The sequence below is a fragment of the Lissotriton vulgaris genome, chromosome 11 (assembly GCF_964263255.1).
Source record: "Lissotriton vulgaris chromosome 11, aLisVul1.2, whole genome shotgun sequence".
In the NCBI taxonomy this organism is placed as follows: domain Eukaryota; kingdom Metazoa; phylum Chordata; class Amphibia; order Caudata; family Salamandridae; genus Lissotriton; species Lissotriton vulgaris.
The window spans coordinates 177,281,015-177,308,612 of NC_141699.1; the positions used below are offsets into that span (position 1 = coordinate 177,281,015).

General features: G+C 46.6%; 1 protein-coding gene across 1 annotated transcript in view; it reads right to left on the reverse strand.

Moving 5' to 3' along the window:
• HECTD4 (HECT domain E3 ubiquitin protein ligase 4) overlaps positions 1–27,598 on the reverse strand; it is a 2,691,195-nt gene that overhangs the window by 2,290,767 nt on the left and 372,830 nt on the right. Inside the window, exons 12-13 of the mRNA XM_086943079.1 lie at positions 22,605–22,837; positions 5,660–5,805 (exon numbers count right to left, since the gene is read on the reverse strand). Coding sequence (XP_086799205.1) covers positions 5,660–5,805; positions 22,605–22,837 — 379 coding nt within the window. The remainder of the gene's footprint in view (positions 1–5,659; positions 5,806–22,604; positions 22,838–27,598) is intronic.

Sequence of the window (27,598 nt, forward strand, 5' to 3'; positions counted from 1 at the left end):
TGAGTATTGACTTTGTGATGTGTGTGTGTCTGTGTGCACATCTAAGTTAATCATCTGATGTATTCAGTGTATATATCTTTCTGATTTCTTGCAGGTCGTCCAACATAATCTGCTTGTGTTTTATTAAAGTATTATCTGCTTTTGTTTCATTTCATATTATCCATGCATTTAACTATTGCATTTGCCAAGTGTGTTATTATTGCTTGCATATATACATATATCTCTATATACATTTGAATGTTGTTCATTTGACATCTGGGAAAGCCTTTCTGTTAGAGAGCATTGTATAAATAAAACCCCAAGCCTTATACTGAAAACAGTCTTTGATGTGCTTCATTTTAGCAAGTGAAATCCCTTTCCAGGTGGTGGTGTGTTTATTGCTTCGGCATGTTTGAGCCTCTATGTGGGAGAGTGATACTATTGATTATCTGGGAGTGCGAAGCAATACAGTGTCCGTGGTCATTTTGGGCACATAACTTTTCCTACTTGTTTTTAATGTTTTTGAGATTTTTCCTTTTGGTTTCAGATGAGAAAGGTGACCTGGTACAGGGTCGAGAACTACTATGTCTCATACCCTGATGAGGTCGGGCGATAAAGAGCTTCGCACTGCTTGATGGCCTTAGGATTGGTACTAAAGTGAGCTGCATTGACAGGAGTTGTGGTCAGACCCAAAACACCACAAACAAATAGGGTGGGGCTCTGTAATCTACATCTGGCCTTCACAATCCAGACAGGGCTTTCAGGCCCAGTATTTGGGAGGAGAAATCCACACAACTCAGGAAAGCCCGTGCTCCAGACATGTGTCAATGGCATGGGAAAAAAAGGAACCCAATGTCATTGTGCTAGTGTGGGCACTTAATGGCCTCAGAAATTATGCCCGACGTTACTTCAGGCATCAGCCGAGTCTGGCACCCCTTACCAGGAAATTGACAGCTTTGAAGTTTTCCAGACCCAGTCTGTAGACAGGGCTGTTCAGCAGTTGAAGAATCTGCAGATAGAAGTATCCAGCAGTAGATTAAATATTACAATATGTAAGACTACCGACCAAAGGATGCTTGAGCACTGTTGTTTCAGTCTGTTCAGAGCTGCAGGATCATCACAGAGAGTGAATTGGAATTTCACAATAATCTTGTTGATTCAAGGAGCGGTGGAAAGGTGGAAGGTAAGTTCAACACATCATCTAAAAATAGGCATTTCTTTTGTCAATTTTGCATAAAAGCCTGTAGGCATAATTATGGCATCTGATTTTCTTCTGTAGCAGAAAGTCCAAATCTAGCTCTACAATTTTAAAAGTATACATCACGTGAGAGAAAAGAGCAAATTTGTGGCTTTCTTCAAGTGGTCTGCTCTGGTGAAGCTAATGCGTGGTGAAGCACTCTGGGCACAAGCTTTATCTAAACAATGCCACATCAAAACATCAATCCTAACAAACCTAAATGTCTGTGACCCATTTGGAAAATCTCTTTCTTCCTCCATCCCTCCTTCCCTCCCTCCCATCCCACTACTCTTGAAGAAACCCTTAGCAGACCCCACAATATTGGCTAACTACAGACCCATTTCCAGCTTCCAATACCAGGCCAAAGTACTTGAGAAGCTCTTAAACAGCTTCTGGACAGCTCCCGTATTCAGAGCCAAATGAATAGCCCTCATTACAGCCAACGAATTGCGACTTCTGTCTCATCAGGGACTAAGGGTATACAGTGGCACTCCTCCCACTAGACATTTCTGCAGCGTTCAACAGCATCACCCACCCATCCTCATCCAATGGCTCCACGAGACCAGAATCTGCAGCCCAGCCCTTCAGTAGATTTGCTCCTGCCCCTCAGGACGCACTCAGTCAGCCGAACCCCATATTTATCCACCACCTCCAAATTGAACTGTGGCACCCCTCAAGGCTCCTTGCCGAGCCACACTAACTAAATGATCCCTCTCACCAACAACATCCGCGCAGATGAATTCAGCACTGTTTCATACACTGACACCCAGTTCATCCTCTCCCTCTAGCAGAAGACTCTTCGAACACCCAAATGTGATCTTAATCATCTACATGTCCAAGGTCGCGGACTTTATGAAAATCAAATGCTTAAAACTCAACAGGGATAAAACAGGTGAGGTCCTTTTCGGGAAAGACATCTCTCGACCTTGGCCTGGCGGACCACAGAGCTAGGACCAACTCCATGTCTGTGCAACTCAGCCAGGAACCTATGAATTGTGACAGACAACAAAATCTCAATGATCAATTAAGTCAACATGGTCTCAACCACCTTTTCCACACCCTCAAGCTACTCCAAGTCTTAGGATGGATCTTGCTGGGCACCAGAAGTTACATTTTGCAAGCTCTCATCACAAGCAGACTGGACTACAGCAACACCCTCTACGTCAGCATCACCTCTCAACTCACCAAGAAGTACCAAGTCATACAGAATGCAGCCCCAAGACTCATGCTCACATGACTACAATGCACTCACATATACAAACACCTCATAGATCTCCACTAGTTACCTATCCACAGGAATGTGTTCTTGAAAGTCCTCACACACACCTACAAAGCACTACACATCCAAGGTCCAGCATACCTCAACAATCACATCCAGTTCCACACACCAACCAGACACCTAAGGTTGGCTAATTTGCTCCTCACCCACACCTCTTACATATGATGAGCCAGAACTGAGCACACAGTGCCTTTCCGTATCTTGCCCTCAAAGCCTGGAACAATCTCCCCTACCATATCAGAGACACCAGCTCCATCCTAGAGTGCAATAATAAACTGAAAACCTGACTCCTTCAATAGTCCCCAGGTCAAAAACCCCTTGTAAGGTGCCAGGACACCATACCAATTGGTATAACATAACACCTGTACTTTTCAACTGACTGGAATATCCACACAAAAGTGTTTGGTGAAGGTATGTACTGCCGGCCATGTCGCTGCCATACATGTGCCGCCGTTGTTGGAAACGTTTGCCCCTTTTTATGGACAAGTGAGCCCTTGGTTACGCTGGCTGCAGCGTAAGCTGCGTCTAGCGCGCACTTGATGGAAGCATTGGTTATAAGCTTTCCTTCTTGGATTAGTAGCTTCGCTCCCTCCTTGTACTGATCTGGTAGGTGTTGCAACAGTGTCTCAAGGGTATCATAATGGGACCTGTCATATCTGGCTAAGAGTGCCTGAGTGTTGGCAATGCGCCAGATGTTAGCTGCCTGCGCTGCCATCCTTTTTCCCGAAGTTTCTAGTACTTTCGACTCCTTGTCAGGAGGGGGAGCATCACCTGTAGTCTGGGAGTTTGCTCTCTTGCTTGCATTAGAAACAACTAATGAGTCCAATGGCAACTGTCCTTTTATATAAGTAGGGTCCACAGGTGCCGGTCTATATTTCTTTTCAATTCTAGGGTTTAGTACCCTTGCCCTGGTGGTCTCCTTAAAAATGTCACCAGCATGCTTAAGGACCCCTTTTAGCATGGGCAGAGTCTTGGCGGTTCTTTCCGAAGTGGAAAAGGTGTCGATCGTCAAATCTTCCTCAACAGGGTCAGCATGTAGTTGCACATCATGGTTACCCGCCGCTCTTTCAATAATGGTGTTAAAGGCAGTAGTGTCCTCAGTAGGAGATGTTTTTACATTGTATGCATGTGTGTCAGGGGCATTCTGTGGATCCCTTGGGTCAGCTGTGTCTGCCCATGGTTGGTTCTGATCGTCGGGATCAGTGTCCACATGATAAGTGTCATCCTCATTATCGTCATCCCCTGCATCCACATCGGAGTATGTGGGTGAAAAAGACTGAGGTTCTTGTCCATAGGATTGCAGAGGTTCCACAAGAACTGGCGATGTGGTTGAATCCCTCTTCTTCTTTAATGGAATCTTATATGACTCCATGGGTGTTTCTGGTATTATTTTCCTCTTATACATGGACAGTCTACCAGTGTCCAAGTCGATGAACTGCCTCGACTCCTGTTCTTCAGGGTCCTCTGTAGCCCCCAGTTCCATCGACACTCCTTTAATGGCTCCGATACCCTTTTTCGGTTCGAACATCTTCGGTCGCACCATCGGTGGCGACCCGAATTTGATTGGTGTCGATGCGGTCTGAATGTTTCCAACCAACTTCGGGTTTGGGGCCTTCTTCGGTCCGACCATTGTAGCCTTTTCTCTGATGCGTTGGAGTGACTCCGACACCTCTTTGGATACGAATGGGGTCGGCTGCGTCGACTCGACAGAGTCCTTGGAGCCAGTCTGTCTTGGCCGCAGGCCTTGTCCGAGGATCGACTCCCTCTCTTGGTTCGAGCCTCTTGTCTGTGTCGACTCTCTTCGGCGTCGACTTAGTCGGTTCGACAGCCTTGACTTTGGTCGTCGATGCCCCAGCCTACGGCTTGATGACCTTTTTGAACTTCTCGGTATCGCTGGCCTTCTTCTGTTTCTTCGGCTCCGAGGGGTTTGAGGCCTTGGAACCGACCAGAGTCAGCTGCACTTTTGGTTTAGTTTTTGGTACTGATGCTTTCGGTTTCGATTTCTTTGGATCGACCGATGGCATTTTGGATACCGATGGCTCTTTATATATGTTCGTAGCCGGGCCTTTATGCGGGGCTGTAGAACGATTCGATAGATCTTGGGTAAGGCCTTGAGGCGATCCCGCGACCTGAGCCTTATCGAGTGCTTCATCATCGGCCCCCGTATCGACGGTTGGGCCTAGCTCCTCGCCTGAGCTATCTTCTACGGCCCCAAGGGCCTCTGGTTCGTCTCCTACCTCATTGACGACGTTTTCTTCATCTTCCAATATCTCTTCATCTTCGGCGTCATACTCAGAGTCATGCTCCGAAACAGGATCCGAGTGTTCTTCCCGATCCTCCAGATCAATGACCTCTTCGTCTTCGGTCTCGAAGATGTTTTCTGGATTAGGCGCTGATCTCTGCGACTCTAATCGAGCCGCGCGTCGAATCCGAAGAGTTTTCTTCGACCTGAACCGGGCACAGGCCATAAAGTTGGCTTCGTTGTGATCTGGGGACAGGCACTTGTTGCACACCGGGTGGACATCGATGGGCGGGTATTTTGCATTGCAAAGCGGACACCTCTTGAATGGGCTTCTTTCCATCGTAGATCGAAGATCGGGTCGAGTGCGGAAAAAAACGCCTGATTCCTCGATGTCCTCTTGAAGCAAAGTTATCGGCACCGAACGAAACGATACCGACGCTGTTGAAAGCCTTTTGGCTTTGTAGAAAGTTTTCCTAACTTGAGATACTTCGAAGACTCTTCAAGGACAACAATGTGCAATCATCCGGACCCAACACTAGGCGGCGATCTATGCACAGATATGAATTCAGCAGCCCACATGCCTCGAACCAATGACATCAAAAGAGAGCATCATTAATGCAAAGAAAAGTTGGAACCCCTACCCTCACCAAGGTTATTTTCCTGCCTTAGGATAAAAGAGCCCTAGTAAACAGCCGATATTACACAAAAGATTATTATTATATGTGTTATAAAAAGATATTTCAGAATCCTTCCTAACTGGAGGAAATGGGAGATTTTGAAGAAGTATAGGGTGGAGGGAGACATTTAAAGTATTCTACATATTATTTTTGGAAAGCTCAACTACTCGAAAAGTAATGGATGCTGTCCCCGAGGAGTGGGTAATGTACTTCTTCAGCCTTGATAAGCTAAACGTTGTGCATACCTAATTGCGAGACAGACTTCCTTTTGAATATCAGGGCAAATCTGGTCCTTTGGTGCCATTAGCAACTGCCAAAGCAGCAATCCACATCTACGAACAACATCTCGATTCTTCTCAGTCTGTGGGCTGAAGAAACATTTTAACACCACCTGGAAAAAAACAGAACATTTTCATATACACTGAAAGAAAGACATTAATATGTAATAGCATCGTTTTCAGATAAGCTCTTTAGTGGAGTTTAAACTTCATAAGGCATAACTATTCAACTATCATATACTTTACATGCCAAAATGTAATTATTTATCACAATTAAGCAAGACTCAAACAGATTATTGAGGAATCGTGTCATCACTACATTCGAAGTCACTACATAAACCTACCTGACCTGGCACTCTGAAGTGCTGGAAGGAGACATGTCAGCATGGTACAAAAAAAGTATAAATATACAATTTCTCTACTGATGCTATAGGTTTGATATTCACTCATGTCTTGGGTACAACTGGCAGGAGTAATTATCACTGACAGGGAACACAAGAGTAACAAAATTCTTAGGTCAACCAGAATAAAATCATCAACAAGCATTGGCAACGGTAATACATCTGCCCTTGGAAAGCTTGTGTGAACGTTTCTTTAAAACATTTTTATTGCAACCATATGCCACAAACCTAAACAAAATACTACCACCTAAACGTGGTAGCCAAATGCTTTCAATAACATTCTTTAATATATTACATTTTCCCATAATCATAATAGAACAGTATGCGGGGGCACATAGAACATATATAGAACACCCTTTTTAGTTTTAATGCATATCACTGGAATATATGATTCTTATTGGCTCCACCAAAAGTTATTATTGGCTTTGAAGTACTGTAACAAGATATAGCGTAAAAAAGTTCATAACTAAATAAATCCATAATCTCAAAGGGAGTCTCAAAGGGCGTCTCAAAGGGCATTGCCAAAGTAAAGTTTTGGCCCATCTGTACTGGCACTGAAGTGCACTTCGTTCTAGGTGGGTGTATACATGTCATAAGAGAATGCTTTCGCTCTCAGTGCAACAGAGCAACAGAGCCAATGGCAGAAGTCGGGGGAACCCTTGCCTAATGCTCTATACTGTAGTAGGCAGAAGCAAAAAGTGAATGACAGCTAAAAATACCAGTGGATGAAGAATGCTGACTAACAATGATGCACAATACCTGGTGGCCTGATAAAAATTTACAAAAATCACAAAACATTTAAATTCAATACACAATGCAAGGAAAATGTCAAGCACAGACCACTATGTATCAATATGCTCAACTAGAAAGCAAAGAGGTTAAAGATAAGAAAAGTAGATTAAAATTATTTCTAAAGTGGACTGCTACACAGGGACATGGCGTCTTGGTGGTAAACGGACACAAGATAAGAGCAAAATAAGTTATAAATACAGGGGGTGAAATATGCAGCAGGTTAACTATAATGCTAGGGGACAGGCACTTCTAAATCAATAATTCGACGACTGGGCTGTGCACTTTGACAAAAAAATTGTGCTTAGATATGCTATATGTAAGGGGGACAACATCGGAACAGTGTCTGTAAAATTCATGAATAGAAGAGGATGTTGATGCCCTGCCAAATCCCTCGCTTAGGCAAGCAGTTTTGGAATTTCGATCTGGGGCAAAGCCATGCTAATGGAAGCAAGACTGTAAAATCAATAAGCATAGATTATAAGGGAAAAATGTAAATTTTGGGTTGAATACAAAATGTGCTTATTTACAAGTTTTATTGGATTGTCGAAGGTTTTTACCAGCAGGCAAACATTTTTATACAACAAGTTACTTGCCTTCGGTAACACCTTATCTGGCTCTATCTAGCTGCAGATTCCTTACCCTAAAATAATCCCTACGCATCAGACTGGATCCAGAATATTTTCGTGAGCAGTTCTCCTGTCTGCTAGTAGGTGGTGTTGTTAGGCTCCAGGTAGCTTCGTCAGCGTTGGTCGGGTCGGAAATGAAATGCGCAGTGCTTATGCAGGCGGCACCACAGCACACTTACGCCAGTTTCTTTTGTTGATTTTCCAGGCCAGAAGCGCAGAGCCATGAAGAACACTGACCACTGGTGTGTGAAACTAAGGCCCTTATAAGGGAAACAGTCCCTTACTCTGAAATTTATTCGCAGAGGGGGGAGGATGGGCCGGTCGGTAAGGTACCTGCAGCATTTTAGTTTCTACCAGACAAGGCATTACTGAAGGTAGTAATTTGTTCATCTGATAAGAGACTTCTACCCACAGATTCCTTACCTTAGAATAGATACCCAAGCATTATTCCCCCGGAGGTAGAACAGAGACAGAAATTTATACTAAAAAGTCATGTAGGACAGAATGGGCAAAGCGCCAATCTCGCAGGACCGGACTGTCCAGGCTCAAATCAAATCAAATCAAAAATTACTTTATTCGGTTTCAGTTAGGAGAAAACCATAAAAGTACATGCATATGAATTAATTACATTTGCGACAGTTAATACATAATTTAAAAAATATTTCATACCAGGATTTTTGCAAGATATAAAATACTCATTTTGTTCTAAAAAAGCCAAAGGTAAATAATTGACAGGTCAGAAGTAAAAGTACATCAGTTAAAGATTACTCCTGTGATGAATTCAACATTTTTAAAATTTTACAATATTCAGTGCCATATAATCAGATTCCATGAGTTGCAGAACTATTAAGGCGTAAACCTACAGTTTTTAAAATTCGAACTAACCAGCGTTTTCTAGGTTCAACATAGAATTTTCAGAAAAGGGTTAAGTGTATTAGGGATTGGGTTGAAATGTCATCACAGGGACAAGGGGATAAAAGATTCGACCAGTCATTGGTTTTTGGAAAGGTAACCAAGTCGATGAAAAAAGTTGAACCTGAAACGGGTCAACAAAAACCAGTCATAACCAGACAAATTCCATGTTAAGTAGGGATGAATGGTCATTGTCGACTGAATCATCAAAGATTTTTGAGCCAAGGTTTTATTGGCTTCAGAGGCCAGACGCAAGTCAGCTAGATGACTCATGCATAGAGTTTTTAAAGCTTTTCTTGGCACTTCTGCTATTTGGGGAGGATTGTGATAGTATTTTTCCAAGCCCAAATCATACAAGAAAATCTTAGCATAGCGAATCCAGTCAACCTTGGTGGAATTTTCAAGTGCAAGGCAATCCTTCAAGAGGCATTGGGTAAAAATTAATTTGCATGATGACCAGATTCGGTGCCATAACAGAATTGGCTGCATCTTGATGGTATCAGAAATATAAAGTAAGCCTAATTCTATATGGCAACCGAAGGTTGTAGTGCCTTGCGGAACAGCAAGGAGAAACCTTAAAAAGCTGTTCTCCATTTTTTGAAGAGCTTCCACCTGTGCATAGCCCGACACCCCTGCCCCATACGTGGCAGCACTAATACATTTTGCCTGGTATATGGAGATCATCTCAACAAGAGATCTTTTTGCTAGTCTCTGTGTAAAATTCACTAACGCCATGGTTGACCTTAAAAACAAGAGTGTTCTAGCTTCTATAGCTTTTCTCCATGAGCCTTTTTCATCTATGAAAATTCCAAGATAGGGGTATGTTATTGTGACTCTCCACCCTGGAATTATCGATAAAAATGTCTCTCCTTTTTCTGTTTTTAACTCCTGAGATCATTATAAAAGTTTTTTTACATTGATTTTTAAATCGAGGTTAGACATGAAGGCAGTGTATCTATTTAGTGAGCGTTGGAGTTCCAGAGGAGTGTGGACGACAATCACAGCGTCGTCCGCATAGAGAAGAGCGGGTATCGGGTGATTATAAAGTAAAGGTAGGTCCTGGCAGTAGTGCTTCATTAACGTGTGCAGGGAAGCCCAAGTAGTTGCCTGACAGATATACAGGACAGGTACTCCGCGAGCGAATGAGGTGGTCGCAGCCGTAAGTCTGTTCGGAAAGTAGCTTTTAGGTCAATGTGTAGCAGAAGTTCATGGAGCGCACAATCCATCGTGAGATGGTCTGCTTCTGCAAAGCTTTCCCTTTGTTTGGTTCACACATACCCCACAAAGAGTTTATCATCCACCTGGAACTCTTTTGTGCTGTCAAGGCAGAAAAACAACGTACTTTTTTGGGTCAAGCCAATGAAGTCTCTCCTTTTTATTTGGTTAGAGGAGTGAGGCGGAGAATAAAAGGCGGAAAGGGTGAGGGACCCGCCTACATGAAAGGGAGTTACCACCTGTGGTAGAAAGGATGCTAATGTTCGAAGGACCAGTTTTGTCTGGATAGATAGGGAGGTACAGCGGTTGAGATGACAAGGGCTGCAGCTCACTGACCCACCAGGCAGATGTTATTGCCACTCTGAAGGCCGTTTTGATGGTAAGAAGCTTGATAGGACAGCTGCGTAATGGCTCGAAAGGAGCACAAATTAGGAATGTGCAGACTAAATTAAGGTCCACTGTGACATAATGAAGGGTGCAGGTGTAAACATGTGTTGGAAACCTTTCCAAAACCTATGTACAATAAGGATCTTGAAGGATGGCTGATCTGGCAACCACAGAAATGCCACGAGAGCAAAAAGATAGCCTTTCAAAGTACCCAAAGCAGAGCCCTATTGGACCATGGAATGAATAGATAAAATAACCTGGGAAATGAGTGCAGAGAGAGGATCAGCTTGCCTGTCTGTACATGCAATAAACTGGCTTCAACAGAAAGCATATACCGTTTTGATGGAAGGACACCTGGCTGCCAATACAACATTACAGACGTTGGGCAGAAGGTTGAAAGCTGTCAACTGTGGCTGCAGAAAAACCCCATGTATAAAGGCGAAGTGTTTCCGGGTGCAGAATCCTGCCCTGTTGCTGTGATGGAAGGTCCTCCCAAAGAGGTAGCCTGAGCGAAGGACCCGTGCTCATGGCCAACAGCTCTGAGCTCTCTCTGCCCAATCCAAAGCCACAAGGATCGTCATTAGTGATCTTCTGGAGAACTCTGGGCAGGAGTGGTATTGGCAGAAAGGTATACAGGAGGCCTGAGCCCCATTTAACATTAAACGCGTTTCAGAGCAAGAGCACTATCTCCGAAAGGAGACGCCCTTCGTGATCCGCTAGGCCTCGACAGCTGAGTTTGTCTACCTTAGCATTCAGAGAGCCCACCGGGTGTTGAACCATCCGGGATATGCCCTGATGTTCCAGCTATGTCCAAAGTTGAAGAGCCTTTTAACAAAAGGTCCACAACTCCACCCGCCCTGTTTGTTGCAATACCACATGGTGGTGATGTTGTCCGTAAGCACCTGTACCAGCCTTTCCCTGATTGATGGAAGAGATGCCTTCAATGTCAGCCGGTTTGCTCGGAGCTCCAACAGGTTGAAGCAGAGTCTAGATTCTGCTGGAGACCAGAGTCCTCTGATCTCCAAATCTCCCAAATAACCGCCCCATCTCAGAAGTGTCACAACAGACAGTTCTGCTTGAAGAAGGGAGACCCAATCGAGGTTTGTTAGCCAACACTGCAGATCTTCTGCAGTTCCTTCCGAAATCTGGATCATGTCGAAGAGAAGAGTCAGTCTCACTGAAATCCAGAATAGAGGCTGAAACATCGGTATCATAACCTGACTATCCTAGACTCGCAGCTCGGGGAAATAGGCCGAAAACTGCACTGTGTCCAGAACTGCTCCGATGAAAGGGAGCGTTTTAGAAGGAGCTATGTAAGACTTAGACACGTTGTTAGTGTACCCCAGCAAGTGCAGTAGGTTTGCTGTAGTCTGAAGGTGGGAGAAGACTGCATGGTGCGAGTCTGGCTTCAACAGCCAGTCATCAAGGTAGAGAAATCATTAATTAGTCTCCAACGTGATAGGATTCATCAGTCAAATATTAGGTTGAAATATATTTTGCAAATTATGAGTTTTTAAAATACACACATTTTCCTCTTGAAAATATACTTTACAATTTTAATATACATATATTAATTTGACCAAACAATCTTCTAATTCAATTGTCTGGACTGCATACAGGAGAGCTACTCACAGGGAGCTGGAGAGCTACCAATAGCACACAAGCTACTGGTTGGAAACGCTGTGTTGGATGAAAGTAAAGTACAATAGTTTAAAAAAAGACTAAAGTCTAAATAAACATAACTTTTTGACTAAACACAGACAAGTATATTATTCCTGGAACCTCAACAAAGCCTTGTCAATAAAACATTTTTTAATTTTCCTGCATGGCCCTAAATGATTTTTGCTACGTCTTTGATTGTGTGAAAGCACATTCCAAGCATTGGCTAAAAAATAAACAAACGCCTACCAATTTGCTCTCCATGGTATTGTGAAGAAGCAAGTCAGTCATCAGTGAACATCTGGAGGTGTCTTTTAAGAACTTACCTCTTCATGAGAGTCCAGATAATGAGGGAGCCTTAACCAAATATAGAGTTGGATGGCATAAAGTAATGGAAGCCGCCTCGCTGAGAACAAGGACTAAATAACAGCTGCGCTCTGAATGCTCTATAGCCTTTGATTCCTAGGGCCTTAATAGGACGTTGGGGTTGTCTTTGACACCCACTTGACCTTCAAAGTTATTAGAACGTGTCACTGGGGTTATTGGAGGTACTGAGTTCATTCAGCCACATGTAAGTCAGACTCATTCAAAAGCTTATTGCCAAATATTAATATTTCCGTTTTGTTAGAGTTAAGGCAAGAAGAATTCCTATCCATATGATTAGCTATAGCTTTAAGACAGCCTTTAAACTGATTTAGTGCGATTCCCCTTTCACTGCAAAGTCTGACAAGTTGAATAACATCTGCATAGACATACAGGGTCACTTCGAAAGACCTAAACTGCTGTACCAAAGTGGCTACTTTCAAGTTAAACAAAGTCAGCTGGCCTGCCTTTTTTGGGTCTGATCTGAAAGCCTGACAAGGAATTCTCCAACAGCATTGAAGAAAAGAAATGCTTTTAATTTTTCACAATTACGTAGATCATTATATGCTATAACGAAAGTACCACCAATGTGAGAGAAAAGCACACATTAAAATATGATTTTTACTGTAGTTACTGGACCATTTTCTTTGTCTCAGGACGAAGTAACCATGGTAGACTAAGATGGGAAGAGACACATAACTATAATCGTTTCAACAAGACATTTTGTATATTCTAACCAACATTTTAATCCTGAAGGCTTTAACTGTGGCTTGAAGGAGGTACCAAGCAGCGAGGACGGAGAAGTAGGTGATCCGCCTGATTTCGCCACACGCAACTATTATGTTGTTACCGGTGTAGCGCCCTACTCCTGCTTGATGCAGCTCGACCAGAGCCCCAGCATTGTTTTTAGCACCCTTAAACCTAGGCGTGCTTACCCAGGAGTATATTTTTCTTCTGGATGACCAAGGGATTAGGGCTGGGTGTGTCTTTTAGGGGGCACATACCACCCACTTCCTTGTTTTGGTCCTGAGGAATACCGGGGATTTTCCCCTTATGGTAGAAACATGTCGACCAACACATAAACAGAGATAAGTAGGTCGTAACTTCCCTACTACTATCTCACCTATATTTTTAATTTTGTCCAGTTACTTTTTTATTAAACATTGTATAAAAGCATTAACCAGGACAATTTTAACATTGACACTTTTTTTGTTCGCACCCCACACCTCACTACCTGCTCCACTGCAATTGCAGGTGTTGAAGCACACCCAAGTGACGCTAGGTCACTTGGGTGGGCCCCGATGATGAAGCAAGTCACCACTAGGTGGTGAGTGAGGGGTTTATTAACAAAGGAACATTGTTTCCTGAGTTTAGACAAAAGCCTTCTGTTACCCTCATCGGGTAGTACTCCTCCATTTGTTCTTTTGAACCGTGACCAGGGAATCAGGAGTATTCCCCGTCCGACCACTACGGACGCAACTCCTCACTCTCCCTCTTGTTTTCCAAGGTAATATTTAACAAGCAAAGATAAATATAGCAAGTAGTTTTTTTTACTGATACAGAATAAGCTGTTATCGACATAACTCAATAAAAGCAGGTTATGCATGTGAAACTAAATTCAGGTTTTCCATTGCATCAGCCTGGAATCACTTGGATACAGAGTCTCCTTTTTAATATCATAATCAGGGGATTCTCAATCACTACCCACTTCTGCTTCTTATGTGGAGAACAGACAATGAACCTCACCACTAGTTGTGGCATCTGGAATAAATGTAAATGTAAATGTAAATGTATAGGCATTTATATAGCGCACTACTTACCCGTAGGGTCCCAAGGCGCTTCGACCGCTGCAAAACCCTTCCTGGCTTCCCTGAGAGATGGTCCCTTAATGGGTATCTCCAGGGTGAGACCAGGCATCCCCAGCGGTCTGGTGGGGCCGTTAGTGAAGATGAGGCAAGCTAATGCCCAGAGTTGCCGAGTGTGATCGCTGATCAGAGTGGGCACCGAGGCGAGAGAATTATCGAGTCCGCTGACCCTGGTCCAGAAACCTGCCGCGCCGGGAATCGAACCCTGGTCCCGGGCCGTCCTCTGCTCTCGGGTCTGCCGCCTCTAACCAGTGAGCCACACTACTTCTCCTTAAGGAAAAATCGGACACACTTCTTACATAAAAAGATACTGGAGCGGTAGAAGGGTCCTTAGTAATACTCAGATAAGACAGGTGGTAGCAAAGGTAGTGAAGGAGCCATAATGACTGTATTGTGGAACACATTAAAAATAACAGGTCACTGTAGATGAATGTTTTTTTTGATAAACACATTTTTATTCAGTTTACAGAAGGAGTGCACCAGCCAATCAGCACTAGATTTCAATAATTGAGGATTACAATCACAAATTCTCTTTACCCAATGTACAGACATTAATAAAGCAAAAATGAGATGGAAACAGTCAAACCCCCCATGATTAGATCCCAGCCACTTCCCCCAAATTCTGCGGTATTTCTTGGGGCAACCACGTGCCGCATACATAACTTTCTCCTGTGCGGCGCACCAGTCTACCCCATTCCGCCAACGTCCCACATTTGGGGTCTCAGAGCATTTCCAGGAGGCCGCAATGTCTCTTTTTGCTACCACCACAGCTGTTGTGACAGTTTTTCGTTGCGTGACCCGTCCAGCCAATCAGTGATGCCCAAGATCGTGTGCTTAGGGTCGTGTGGAATCCCCCACCCTAGAACCTCAGAGTTCTTCGATGCCCTTGAAAAATCCTGCCAAGAGGGGACAGGCCCAAACCATGTGGAGGAAGTCAGCAGGGTCATGGCCACATCTGGTTCAGGTTGAGGATGGACTAAGCCCTGCGCGATGAAGGCGTACGAGGTGAGATAGGCGCTATACAAAACCTTTATAACATAACATAACCTATCACCACCGGTCTCTAAGCGCTTAAACAGAAAGAACATAAAATACTGTCACCCCGAAACCCTCTGCCATCTCTGATTAGGCCGGAAGTATTGCCTTTTTAAATAAGTACGTCTTCCGTTTCTTCCTGAAGGAAAGTAGCGGTGAATCTTCCTTCAGACTGGCCGGTAACTCATTCCAAAGTTGCGGAAGAATCACAGAAAAAAGCTCTGCCTCCTTTAGTTTTTAGTTTAAATTTGGGTTGAGTCAGATTGGAGGCCTGACCTGAGCGCAAAGTTCTGCCGGGAACATACCTCCTCAGGCGCTGCTTAATGTACTTTGGGGCTTTACCAAAGAGTGCCTTATGGGCCAGCCAGACATTTGAACTGAACCCTGAGCTTCACAGGCAGCCAGTGCAGCTTCCAAAGAAGTGGGGTTGCATGTGAATTTCTCGGTAGAGAAAAAATCAGTCTAGCTGCGTCGTTCTGCACGACCTGCAGCTTCCTCAGCAACTTCTGTGGCATTTATATAGTAGAGCTGCACCAAGCGCAGCCTAGCGGAGGCGGTGACCATTCTAGGAGTCATGAAGGCGTCTTGCCAGTCTTCTAATCCAAGGGGCTCACCCAGTCCTCCCATTGCGAGCGCAGTCGGTCCAAGGAAGTCGGGGTATTGTTAATCAGTGTGCGGGAAATGCCACCCTTCCCCAGGTCCCCGAACATAATCTGGGCTTCAGGCGGGCAGTTGGAGGTAGCGAAAGAATTGCGAGTGGTGCAGCGAGTACCTATTTTGGAGATCTTCAAAGGAGCGCATATGATCTCTCACCCAAACATCCCCCAGCTGCGTGATGCCTATGAGGTCCCAAGCTTCAAAGCCCCGAAGCCCGGTCACTCCTCTGAGCCGGGTCCCGTGCCACAGGGGTGTACAATGGGTCAAAGTGTGTGTCCAGTTGGTGTGCCGCAGTGCTATCCGCCAGGCCAGTAACACAGAACGCGTCACTTCCAGGAGATGGGAAGAAATCGGGGTTTCATATAGAAAGGATTGGATTCTGGCGAGATCCAGCTCCCCAAGCTCGAGCCTATAGGCTGGATCGGACTACCCCCATTGAACCAGTCATGTATGTAGAGAAGTTGCGTGGCTAAATAGTATAGATAATGGTGGGTCATCCCCAAACCCCAGTCATATGAGGGGATCCTGCAAGTGCTGAACTCTAACCTAAACCTACCCTTCCCCCATAAGAACTTGCTGGCTAAGGCGTCAAGTTCGCGGAACCAAGCCCTGGGAAAGCACATGGGGGTGTTCTGAAGCATGTAAAGGAACCATCATCTTAAAAAGGGCCACCCTCCCCATGGGGTTGAGGGGCAACGACTGCCACCGCTGGAAGTCCGCCTTGTCTTGCTTCACCACTGGAGTAACATTGAGGGCCCAGCTGAGCTCAGGCAACAAGGCCACCCAGATCCCCAGATATTTGCATGATTGACGACGTAGAGGTATTTCTGACTGCCAGTCAAAGCATTCCCCTGAGAGGTGGAGGGGGACCAGGAACGATTTGTTGGGATTTAAACGGAGGCCTGAGGCCTGTTCGAAGGACTGCAAGATATGAAGACAATGGGGGCCAGACCGGGCAGGATATGCCAAGTAGATGAGGACGTCATCCGCGTGGAGGGTGATTTTATCCGGTTCGGCGCTGGGCCATTCCGATCCCCGCATCTGGTCGCAAGCCCGCATCAAGGACGCCAAGGGCTCCATCACTAAGGCAAAAAGCAGGGGGGAAAGGGGACAACCCTGTCTCGTCCCTCTGCAGACCGAGAAGGGCTCCGACAGGACCCCGTAGACTAGAACGCGAGCCCTCTGGAGGGCGTACAGAACCTTGACCATGGCCCGAAAGCTGGGACCAAGTTCCATCATGTCAAGAACATCTTGAAGGAAGCCGCAGTCCACCGAGTCGAAGGCCTTCTCAAAGTCTACCAGGAGAAGCGCAAGGTATAGGGTGAGGAGGTGGCGATGCCCAATGCAGAGTACAGTCTGTGGAGGCAATGTCGGATGACGCGAGTGGGCATAAACCCACATTGATCGGGTGGACCAACGTAGACAGATGGGGTTTGAGACGCTGGGCAAGGAGGGTGGCGAACAGTTTGGCCTCAGTGTTAATGAGGGAGATGGGGCAGAAGTCTGCGCACTGCGGCGAAGGGAGGCTGGGATTTCGGAAGGACCACAATGTTGGCTATGCCCGTTTCCTGAGGGAAGGAGCCCTTCTCCACGGCTTCGCGGAACAGTGCGTCTAGGTGGGGGATGAGAACGTCCCAGTAGTGGGCATAATATTCTTGAGGAAGGCCTTCTGGGTCTGGTGTCTTGCCAGATGAAACAAGACCGATTGAGTCTCCGATTTCCTCACGGGAAATGGGGCGGTCCAAATCAGCTTGAGTGGCAGCATCCACACACGGAAGGCGGCCACCCTCCACGTCCTTCAGGTCTGTAAGAGACAGGGTTGGGGCTCGGGCCTCGTATAGCCTGCGGTAGTAGGCGGCAAAGGCCTGCTTCATTTCCATTGGGGCACAACATAGTGACCCATCTGGTACCGCTATTTCAGGGATTATGCGGTTCGCCCTTGGGTACATAGCCAGGCGGTGAAGTAGCGAGCCATTCTTCTCACCCCATCCTTATACCCTGGCCACGGAGGAGCGCCAAAGGAGTTTGTCCGCGTCCAGCGACAGCTGCTTGATCTCCGATCGGAGTCGGGTCAAAAGTCTTGTGTCCGAGGCATCTAGGGATCAAGCCACAGCACGTTCGAGGTGCAGGGCTTGCGCCTCCCGTGAGGTAATCTGTTCCCGTTGGGTTTGTCGTTGGAGCTTGAGTTGGCCCTTTGGAAACCCCCTAATCGTAGCCTTGCCAGACTCCCATATGGTGCCCGGGGAGGACACAGAGCCCTCGATAGAGAGAAAGTACTGTTTTAGCTCCCACTTCACCACCTTCCTGAAATCCCTGTCTTGAAGAAACCAGGCATTTAACCTCCATGTTTGCGGGACAGAGGTGGGGGGGGGGGGGGGGGGGGGGGGTATGACATGTACGGATCATCACTGGCGTGTGGTCAGAGATACCTCTCGGAAGAAGCGAGACGTCCTGAATCAGAAGACAGACTGTTGAAGGAACAAAAATGGCATCAATGCGTGCCTGTGAATGGTGAGCCGCTGAGGTGTGTGTAAATTAATTAGGGTGAGGGTGCCATAGTCACCAGGCGTCTCATAAACCTAGTGATGCAGACCAAGTCCTCAGCTGCTTGGCTTGTGCAATTCTACCAGGGGATGGAGGGCCTGTTGTGTCAAGATCATGTGATGAGATCGCATTAAAGTCACCCCCAAGGAATGTGGGACTGGAGTGCAGAGACGCCAGGAGGTCAACAGATTTAGCTAGAATTGTCGTCAGCATCGAGGGGGGAGAGTAAAGGGACACCAGATTAAGAGAGTTGCAGTTTAGTATGCCACTGAGGGCCACGAAAGTGCTTTGGGCATCAACAGACGTCTGGACAGTCACCAGAGGAAGGGAACGTCTCACCAGGATCGCTACCCCTCTGGAAACCCCTTGTAAACCCAGAGTGCCACACTCTATCATAGCTGTACCGCGTTAAGAAGGGGCAGTGATTACCCAGTTGGTGGGTTTCCTGTAAGAGTAAGATGTCCGCCCCTCAGCGCGAGTATCTGAGGACAGCCATGCGCTTAGAGCAGTCCAGGAGGACATTAACGGTCCAGGACATGATGGGGAGGGGGGTGTTTATTAATGGTATGTCTGACATGGTGCTCGGGTTAACAGTGAGACTAAAAGTATGAAAGTGGAGGTCCAGTCTGTCTGTCTTATCGGGTGTACGTCATGGTGCTTCATGAATGCGGGTGTAATAGAACTGTAAAACAGAAAACACAAAATTGAGGAACAAACTCGGGCAACGGTCCCACCCCAACACCCCCACCCACCACTTCAGGAACGGAAGCATCTGTCGCCCTAATAACAAACCAGAGAGTGAACAACCAAACTAAAACTCTTGGGAATGGGAAAGTGTAGAGGGCCCCTCCTCATTTTAGGACGTGCTTAAACGAGTCCATCAGGTAGGAAAGGAATATGACAAGACCAGGCATATCCTCCGGCCGCAGAGCCAAGCCCGGCAAGCAGAGGTGAGTTCAAGCAGCGTATTTCAAGAACATTGGGCTGCATGAGAGGTCTGTGTCCGGGAGAACATGCAAGGAGGGTCGGGGCGAAGCGCCCCCATCAGCCAAATGGTCAGATGACACAGAGCGTCTCCCAGTTAAGGGTTCATCTGAGCAGTATCGGCTGAAGGGACGGCCCGGTGGGGAGTCCGAGCGGGTCCGCCTCGGTCCACGGCGCCTACGGGAGCGGTTGCATTGGGACCAGGGAGTCGAGAGGCGAGCAGGTCCGCCCCGGTGCGGAGCTCGGTCATCAGCATGCAACGGGCGTTGCTCAGTCGCCCAGGTCCAGGCCTCTGTTGGGCTGTCGAAGAACAAGGTCTTGTTGGCGAATACCACTCGCAGGCGTGCCGGGAAAAGGAGCCGGTATTGGATATTGAGCACCTTCAGCTTTTTTTAACGTTGTTGTAGGAGCGGCGCTGGCTCTGGATCTCGCGGGTGTAGTCCAGGAAAATCATGAATGCAGCGGCTACTGCACAAAAATCGCGCTGTTTGCGGGCCTCCGACAGGATGGCGTCCCGGTCTTTGAAGTTAAGGACCCGCATTATGATTGGACGGGGGGCCGCACCCAGAGGAGGTTTAGGGGCCAGGGACCGATGGGCCCGCTCAATCGCGAATCAAGGAGAGAGAGAGCCCTCAGGGACCCATGATCTGAGCCATTTCGCCAGAAAGTCCGCCGTGCAGCCCTGCTCCGCCCCCTCCGGGAAACCCACCAGGCGGAGATTATTGCGTCTGGACCTGTTCTCTGCGTCCTCTGCCCGAAGGTACAGCTCCTGAGTGTGGGATTGAAGGCGGGTCACCTGCCCTTTGAGCTGCTGTATCTCCCACGGTGGAGATACTGGTTTCAATTTCCTTGATTCGGGCGTGGGCGTTTCGGAGATCTTGCCGGATAAGAGTCATGTCTATGCACACCTCAGCGATTTTGCCCTCCACCGAGGTTTGCGAAGCGTGGATGGCTTGCAGGATAGTAGACCACTCCGCTGAGGGCGGTGGCTCCTGTTCCGCGGTTGCCCCAGGTGCGCCTGCTTCTAGGATGGTGAAACGGTCCATTTTGGTTTGGGTGGCGGGAGCCTTTGCCGACCAGTCCGTCCTGCCCAAGGTAGCACCCCAAGGAGCTGCGGCACCCGGGTACCCTGTAGGTGGATCTCGCAGTGAGGGTAACCTGCGAGCCCCTGTAGGCGGCCCAGAGCAAGCAGGTGGGGCAACCAACGCCGAGGCAAAAGAAGGGTCAGATCGCCGCCGCCCGATGTATGCGGCCGTGTCCGCTGTCTCAGGCAGAGTGGGTCTTCGGGGGGCGGGGGCGGGGGGGAGGTGGGAGAGGGGGAAGGTAAGGTGACTATAGGCCAGGCCACAGGCAGGGCCCCACTGGTCGAGGTCGTGGCCCTTCACTTCTGGTAACAAGTCGCCCCGCTGCCAGAGTCAAGATTTCTGGGTGCAAAGGTGTGAGGGAGGGGGCCGCCACCCAAGCCACTGCCCAGGGTCCCAAGTGCGGACCAACGAGCCATCCCAAAGAGCCAAACCGGTGCTGCTCGGTGCGTGCTGTCGAAAGCCCCAACAGCAGGTCCTCAGTTGTTGATGCGGCCTGGGGGGGAGGGGAATCAGGATGTAGCAGTAGGGAAGGGAGGGTCCTCCATTGCGCCCACTCCAACGCAGTCTCCCCGGCCCAACTATGGCCACCAAGGCGGTGGAGGATCCGCCGTGAGTTCACCGCCGCTCGGTTCTGCAGCCGATATGGAGCGCCGGGTTAACCTCAACCCAGGGGCCGTCTCATGGCCAGAGCACGGTATCAGGGCCCTGCCAGCTCGGGAGGGGAGGTGGCTCCAGCAACGGGCCCTCCAGAGGGAGGAGAACCAGCCGGGCAACGAGGGGGACCACTCAGGGCCATCCCCCCCCCCCCCCCCCAACAGTGATTGACAGCACGCGCGGGTGGAATCTGGGCTGTTCATGATTTAATTTTGAGTACTTTCAGGGTAAGAAGTTTTTTTCTCTTTCACCATCATGCAATCTGCATGTTCACTCGGGGAATGTAACTTTGAGGTTCCATCCAGTGATTGGTTCCAACAGTGGTGGCTCTGTGGTGTCCTCTGCATGGACTATTTAATTTTTCCAATCAAAAAATGCACGCCCTGATTTTATCAGGGTTGACGCAATTATGCCTCTTATCAGCTCCAAAATCATCATTTCCACGTATCCGGAGTATGGTGAGGCTGACACTTAGCGAGAAGCTATTTGTAGTGTATAATTGCATGCCAGATACAGAGATTGAAAATCTACCTATAAATCACTGATCATCCCCTGGATGGGAGCCAAAAAGGCTGCCCTTATCCAGAGCAATAAAGGGTGAAGGTAGTTACTGCACAGTGTGTTCTGCTCTATAGGGACTGTAGGTTTAGGTCCTCTTTTGTGTAGAAATCTTTCTCTTTATAATTGGGAATAAGCTGAAAATCTAATTGTTCTAGGTCTGAATAGGGAACATTCCTCCATCTCTACCTTTGTCTCCCCCTTTCCCTGTATGATTAGCACCTAAACCTGTTCCAGAATCTTAATGCCTAATACCTATGGCACACTTTCAAGAAAAAACAGCTGTTAGGTAGTATCAATCCAAATAGGCAGACATTATCATCAATGCCTCGCATATGATTATGCAATGCCAACCCAAGCGTTGGAGGGAATCAAACTTTAGAAAGGATTTTCAAAGGTTAGGCATCCACCTGGCCTAACAGTCCACAGTCAAACACAGAACACAGTGCAGGGGCGTCAACTGTTTGACTAAACTGCATAGGTGAAAGTGAAATTACAGAAACAACTTGCCTGAATCTTGGAACAGATGGTGGCAAGTTGCAGAGTGTATAGTTCATGACAGCAAGTAGAAAATAATGACCAGAGAATTGCCCTGACAGTGATTGCCCATCACTCGACATGAAGTAGAAAACGTGAAGTAAGGTGGTCTCTAAGAGCATGGGAATTCCTTGTCCTTCCTTTTTTTGGTTACAGTGCAGATTGACAGTGAAGAGGATAAGCCTCAAATCAACTGCACTCTTTATATGTTATTTTAATGATGCTGTAGCTTAAGTACCGTATCAGGGATTCACAAAGCGATGACAGAAAATACTTAGTTTATAAGAATCTATGTAAGATGCAATATTAGAGGAATTAAAAATTGCGAAAACCCAAGTGCACTCAAATTAAGCCCTATTGGAGCAAAGCAAAGAAACTCCGACTCCGAGAATGAGCTTCTAATCATGATCAGAAGAACGACGTTCCAATCGTTCTTTGACAAGCCAAAAAAAACGTGAGTGGGACATTCTAACTTGGCAAAGGAAATCAATTTAAAAGTAAAGACGGATCACTTTGCATTCTGGTGCAGATCTCAATTCACGTCTTAAAGATGTTAAAAATATTCAATAACTTACAATCAGATAATGCTTATTGAAACATATAGTGACTAAAGTAGACCATGAAAGAAATACTATTACCTGAAATACAACAAGAATACAGCGGATAATGCACGTATCTCCATTGACCATAGCTTTCTCCATAATATCACAAATACTGCTAAGGTGATGTGCCTCAATCGGATGTTGCTTTCCCAGAAAATTCGTGATTAGCAGACTGTTACCAGCTGCAAGAAGATTAAGTTGGTGAATGCTCATGGCGCCAACGTGGTGTAATAACTGGTTTATCACATCATTTGTGGTTACAGCATCCCCTAAAGAAAAGAAAAAATGGGAACGCTTTATAACATTCTCAATAACACAGATGTCTATTTAATGCAAAGAGAATATGCAATTCTTCATTATGATTAAAGTTTATTTCACATATCCTGTAGAGAGTGCAGAAAAAGGATGACAATATACCGTAAACAGCTGTTTTTGAAGTCAAAATGATTCAGGTGTCCAAGAACGGATAAAATAAAGAGCATACACCTATTATACACAGTTCATTAACATCCAGTTAGACCACAAATAGAGAAGGGCCAGAGAGACCGAGGGCCGTCAGCCTTTGCAAAGGGAGCTGAAAGTAAAGGGCCTGGTAGTGGTAGGGAAACGTAAGCTTGTCCTGGGTGGCAAGGAAAGGACACAAGAGGAGAAGCTGCGTGAGCAGAAGCGAGAGTGAAGCACTAAGTGAAGTTCATGTGGTGTCTTCCTTGTGTAAATAGAGAATCGGAACAGTGATGTGTGGTTGTTTCTCAAATTAAAAGAAAAGCGAATCGATCTGGCTTACTACTGAAACATTTCTTCTTCCAGGCTCATTCATTCTTCTAAACACTATTCTTTCACTCATCTTTGCAGAAATTCATGCATCCATCCACCCACTGGAGGATTCTTACAATCATCTAGGGTTTGGCAATGCCAAAATACAATGATGAAAAGTCTGCTGACAAGCAGGCATGATTTTCTGCACATTGTACAGCATGGTAATAGAAGAACAAGTTACTTACCTTCGGTAACGCTTTTTCTGGTGGATACAGTATCTGCCTGTGGATTCTTCACCTTTTGAATTACCCCTGCGCCAGCATTCCACAGAAACTTTTTCTTAGACCTCCCACGTCGACGAGGTTGTCACAATAGCACTGCTCCACTTGCGACTCCGTATGGCGTCATCGGAGCCGTAAGAGGACCTCGTTGGCGTGCTGACGTCAGTTCCACCCATTTTTTCCCATGCCTTCAAGGCAAATGGGTGGACCAACGACATATTGCAAGTATACACAGTGTACAATATATACACAAATATACCCAGTATTTAAATAAAATAAGCAGAAAAATACAGGAACAGCTAAAACTAAGGCATTTCCTAAAAACAAGCATCTCAGCAAGGCAAATGACAGACATAGAAAAATGGCAAAAACAAAAACCTTTTCTGTGTACGTAGGTAGACAACGGGGAGATTAGAGAGCCAGTGAGGAATCCACAGGCAGATACTGTATCCATCAGATAAAGCGTTACTGAAGGTAATTAACTTGTTCTTGTGATGCCTGTGGAATCCTCACCTTTTGAATTGAATCCTTAAGCAGTCCCTCTCCTAGCGGAGGCTGTACACCTACTCATACCAAAAAAAGTCCTGCAGCACAGAAAGTGGAAAATGGCCGTCCCTCCTCACTTCTGAGTCTACGCAGTTATGCTTCACAAAAGTGTGGAGGGAGGCCCATGTTGCAGCCTTACAGATGTCTACCACAGGGACACGTCTAGCCAAAGCAGACTTTGCTCTAGTAGAATTAGCTCTAATACCTCAGGTGGCTCCTTGGCCAAGGTGTAGCAGATTTTGATGCACAAGAGGATCCACCTCGAAAGCGTTCTCTTATAGACAGCTTTGCCCTTCAGACGTCCCACATAATCAACGAAGAGCAGGTCGTCCTGCCTCAAGTCCTTGGTTCTGTCGAAGAAGAAGATGACCGCCCTTCGAGGATTATGGCGCTGAAGTAACTTCTCCTCCTTGGAAGGGTGAGGGGGAGGATAGCAGGTAGGTAAGGTGATAGACTGCCCTAGATGAAAAGGTGTAACCACCTTAGGCAGGAGAGCACCTCTGGTCCTAAGAACCACCTTGTCTGCATGGATGGTTGTAAAAAGAGGCTTAGAACTAAGAGCCTGAAATTCACTTACCCTCCTGGCAGAGGTAATAGCAACCAGAAAAATAGTTTTGAATGTGAGAAGCCTCAATGGGCAACTATGAAGAGGCTCAAAAGGAGAACCTATCAGGAAAGTCAGAACTAAATTCAAGTCCCATTGAAGTATAATGAAGGGAGTGGGAGAAAATGTATTAACGAAGCCCTTAATGAACCTCATAACTATTGGGGACTTGAACAATGAAGGCTGGTCTGCCAAACAACGAAAGTCTGACAAATCCAACAAGTAACCTTTAAAAGTAGCCACAGCACAACCTTGAAGGGCTAGGAAAAGCGAAAAGCTATACACATCAGATAAATGGGCCTTCAAAGGATCAATTGACCTCTCTCCACACCATTTCACAAATCTGGCCCATCTGCAGGAGTAAACAGGTTTGGTGGAGTGTCTTCTGGCTGATAAAATAACATCCACCACATCCGCTGGGAGAGAGAAAAAGAACTCAGGCTGCCCCCTTCAATCTCCAAACATGAAGGTGCAGACTCTGGAGGTGGGGGTGTGGAACCTGCCCCTGCGACTGCGAGAGGAGGTCTGCACTGAGAGGGAGACGGAGTCTAGGGTGCGATGAGAGGTGAAGGAGGTCTGTGTACCACACCCTTCACTGCCAATCTAGGGTGATCAATATGAATTGGGCCCAGTCTGGGCGAATCTTCCTCAGAACTCGAGGGATCAAGGAAATGGGAGGAAGCACGTAGAGGAGTTGCAAGCCCCAATCCAACTGAAACGCTTCCCCAATGCCCCCTGCATTGGATACAGGAGACTGCAGAATGACAGGCAGTGTGCGTTCTCGTGAGTGGCAAACCGGTCCAACAGAAGAAACCCCCACATCCTGAAGACTTGATGGACCACCTTCGGATGAAGACGCCACTCGTGATTGGCTGAAAATTGCCGACTGAGACTGTCCGCACGAACATTCTGTGCTCCGCCAGATGATTTGTGATCAAACAAATCTGATGGTCCTGGCACAGGACCAGAGCCGCAGAGCTTCTCTGCAGAGACGATACAACCCTACTCCTCCCAGTTTGTTGATGTACCACATCGCGGTAGTGTTGTCCGTGAGGACCAGAACTGACTGACCACGAATCGAGGGAAGTAAGGCCTCGAGTGCCAAACGTATCGCCCGCAATTCCAGTAGATTGATATGAATCAATCTCTCCTCTGAAGACCAAAGACCCCTGAACTCCAGATCCCCCAGACGAGCACCCCACCCTTGAGTGGAGGCATCCGTTATTACTGTGGCCACCAGAGGAGGTTGAAATGGCTTCCCTTGAGACATATTGCCTGAAACACTCCACCATAACAGATTCACTGCAGTGTCCCTGGAGATTCTGACCACCTCACTGAGATCTCTGTTGTGTTGAAACCACTGCCTGCGGAGGCACCACTGGAGGGCCCTCATATGGCCTGTGTGCATGGTTGACCAACAGTATGTAGTAAGTTAGCAGAACGAGCAGGCACAAGACCTTCAGGACTGTTAATTCCGCTCCTACTTGAAACAACGGAATCATAGCCGGGATGTCTGAAATCCTCGGTGGAGGTGGGAAGGCACGATTCACAGTAGTGTCCAGTACTGTCCCTATGAACAGGTTGTGCTGAGAGGGCACTAGCTGAGATGTGGGTACATTTATCGGAAAACCCATGTCGAACAACAGTCGGGCCGTTAACTGCAGATCATGCAGCACCAACTCTGGAGACCACCTTGAGCAGCCAGTCGTCCACATGGGGGAATACTGGGATCCCCAACCTTCTGAGATGAGCTGCAACCACCGCCATCACCTTTGTGAAGACTCGTGGTGCAGAAGTAAGCCCGAACTGAAGAACCGCAAATTGGTAGTGTTGGGATCCCACCTTAAAACAGAGATACTTTCGATGTGACTTCAGGATGGGAATATGGAAAACGCATTCTGCAAATTGATCGACACATTCAGTCTTCCTGCTGCAGCGCCAGAAGAACCTGAGTAACATCCCTGATCCTTAAATTCACAATACTGTCGTCCAAAACATGAACAGGAGCCCTAGTTTATAGAACTCCAGGACATAGAGTTAACTTTGTAGATGGGTTAATAGAACTCATTGTGCCCTTTGTTTTGGGAGCAAATAATTTCATACTCATTGGAGATTTTAATTATTATGTCGACCTACTGTTGGACCCGGACACTGAACAATTGATAACATCACTACAGACACTAGGGCTGGAACAATTGGTAGTTGGCCCAACCCATCAGGCCGGTCACACATTAGACCTTTTATTTACAAGCTCAACTAAGCTTCTAGTCGGCCAGCCATTGCCGCTTCTTTGGACCGATCATTATCTAATTAAGTTTAGTCTTCTTATGGATGAACATATAGTGAGCTGCGACAAGGACAGTACTGCCATCAGACCCTGGCGTAAGATCACCCTTGCTTCTTTTTCTACTCACTTCAATACTGCAGCCCTCCCTGATACAGATAACATAGAAGAGGCCACTAAGGCATTTGAATATGCCATAACATCCACTCTGGACACAGTAGCCCCTATGTTAAGAGTTAATTCCAGGAGTAAACCATCTCCCTGGTTCACCGCAGCATTACAAGTTGAGAAACTGTCCAACAGGGCCGCAGAACGTCTCTGGAGGAAAACACAACCCGCCAGTGATCGAGCTAAATATAAAGAAAGCCATCGTTTATATTTAAATAACATTAAACAAGCAAAAAAGCTGTATCTAACAGAGAGGATTGCAAATGCTGCCAACTCCAGCAAGGAATTATATAACATTTTAAAAGAGTTTACCTCCCCAGAAGCTACTAAACCCTCTGTTGCTCCTACACAGGATTGGGTCGACAAAATATCTTTCTTGCTTGATGATAAA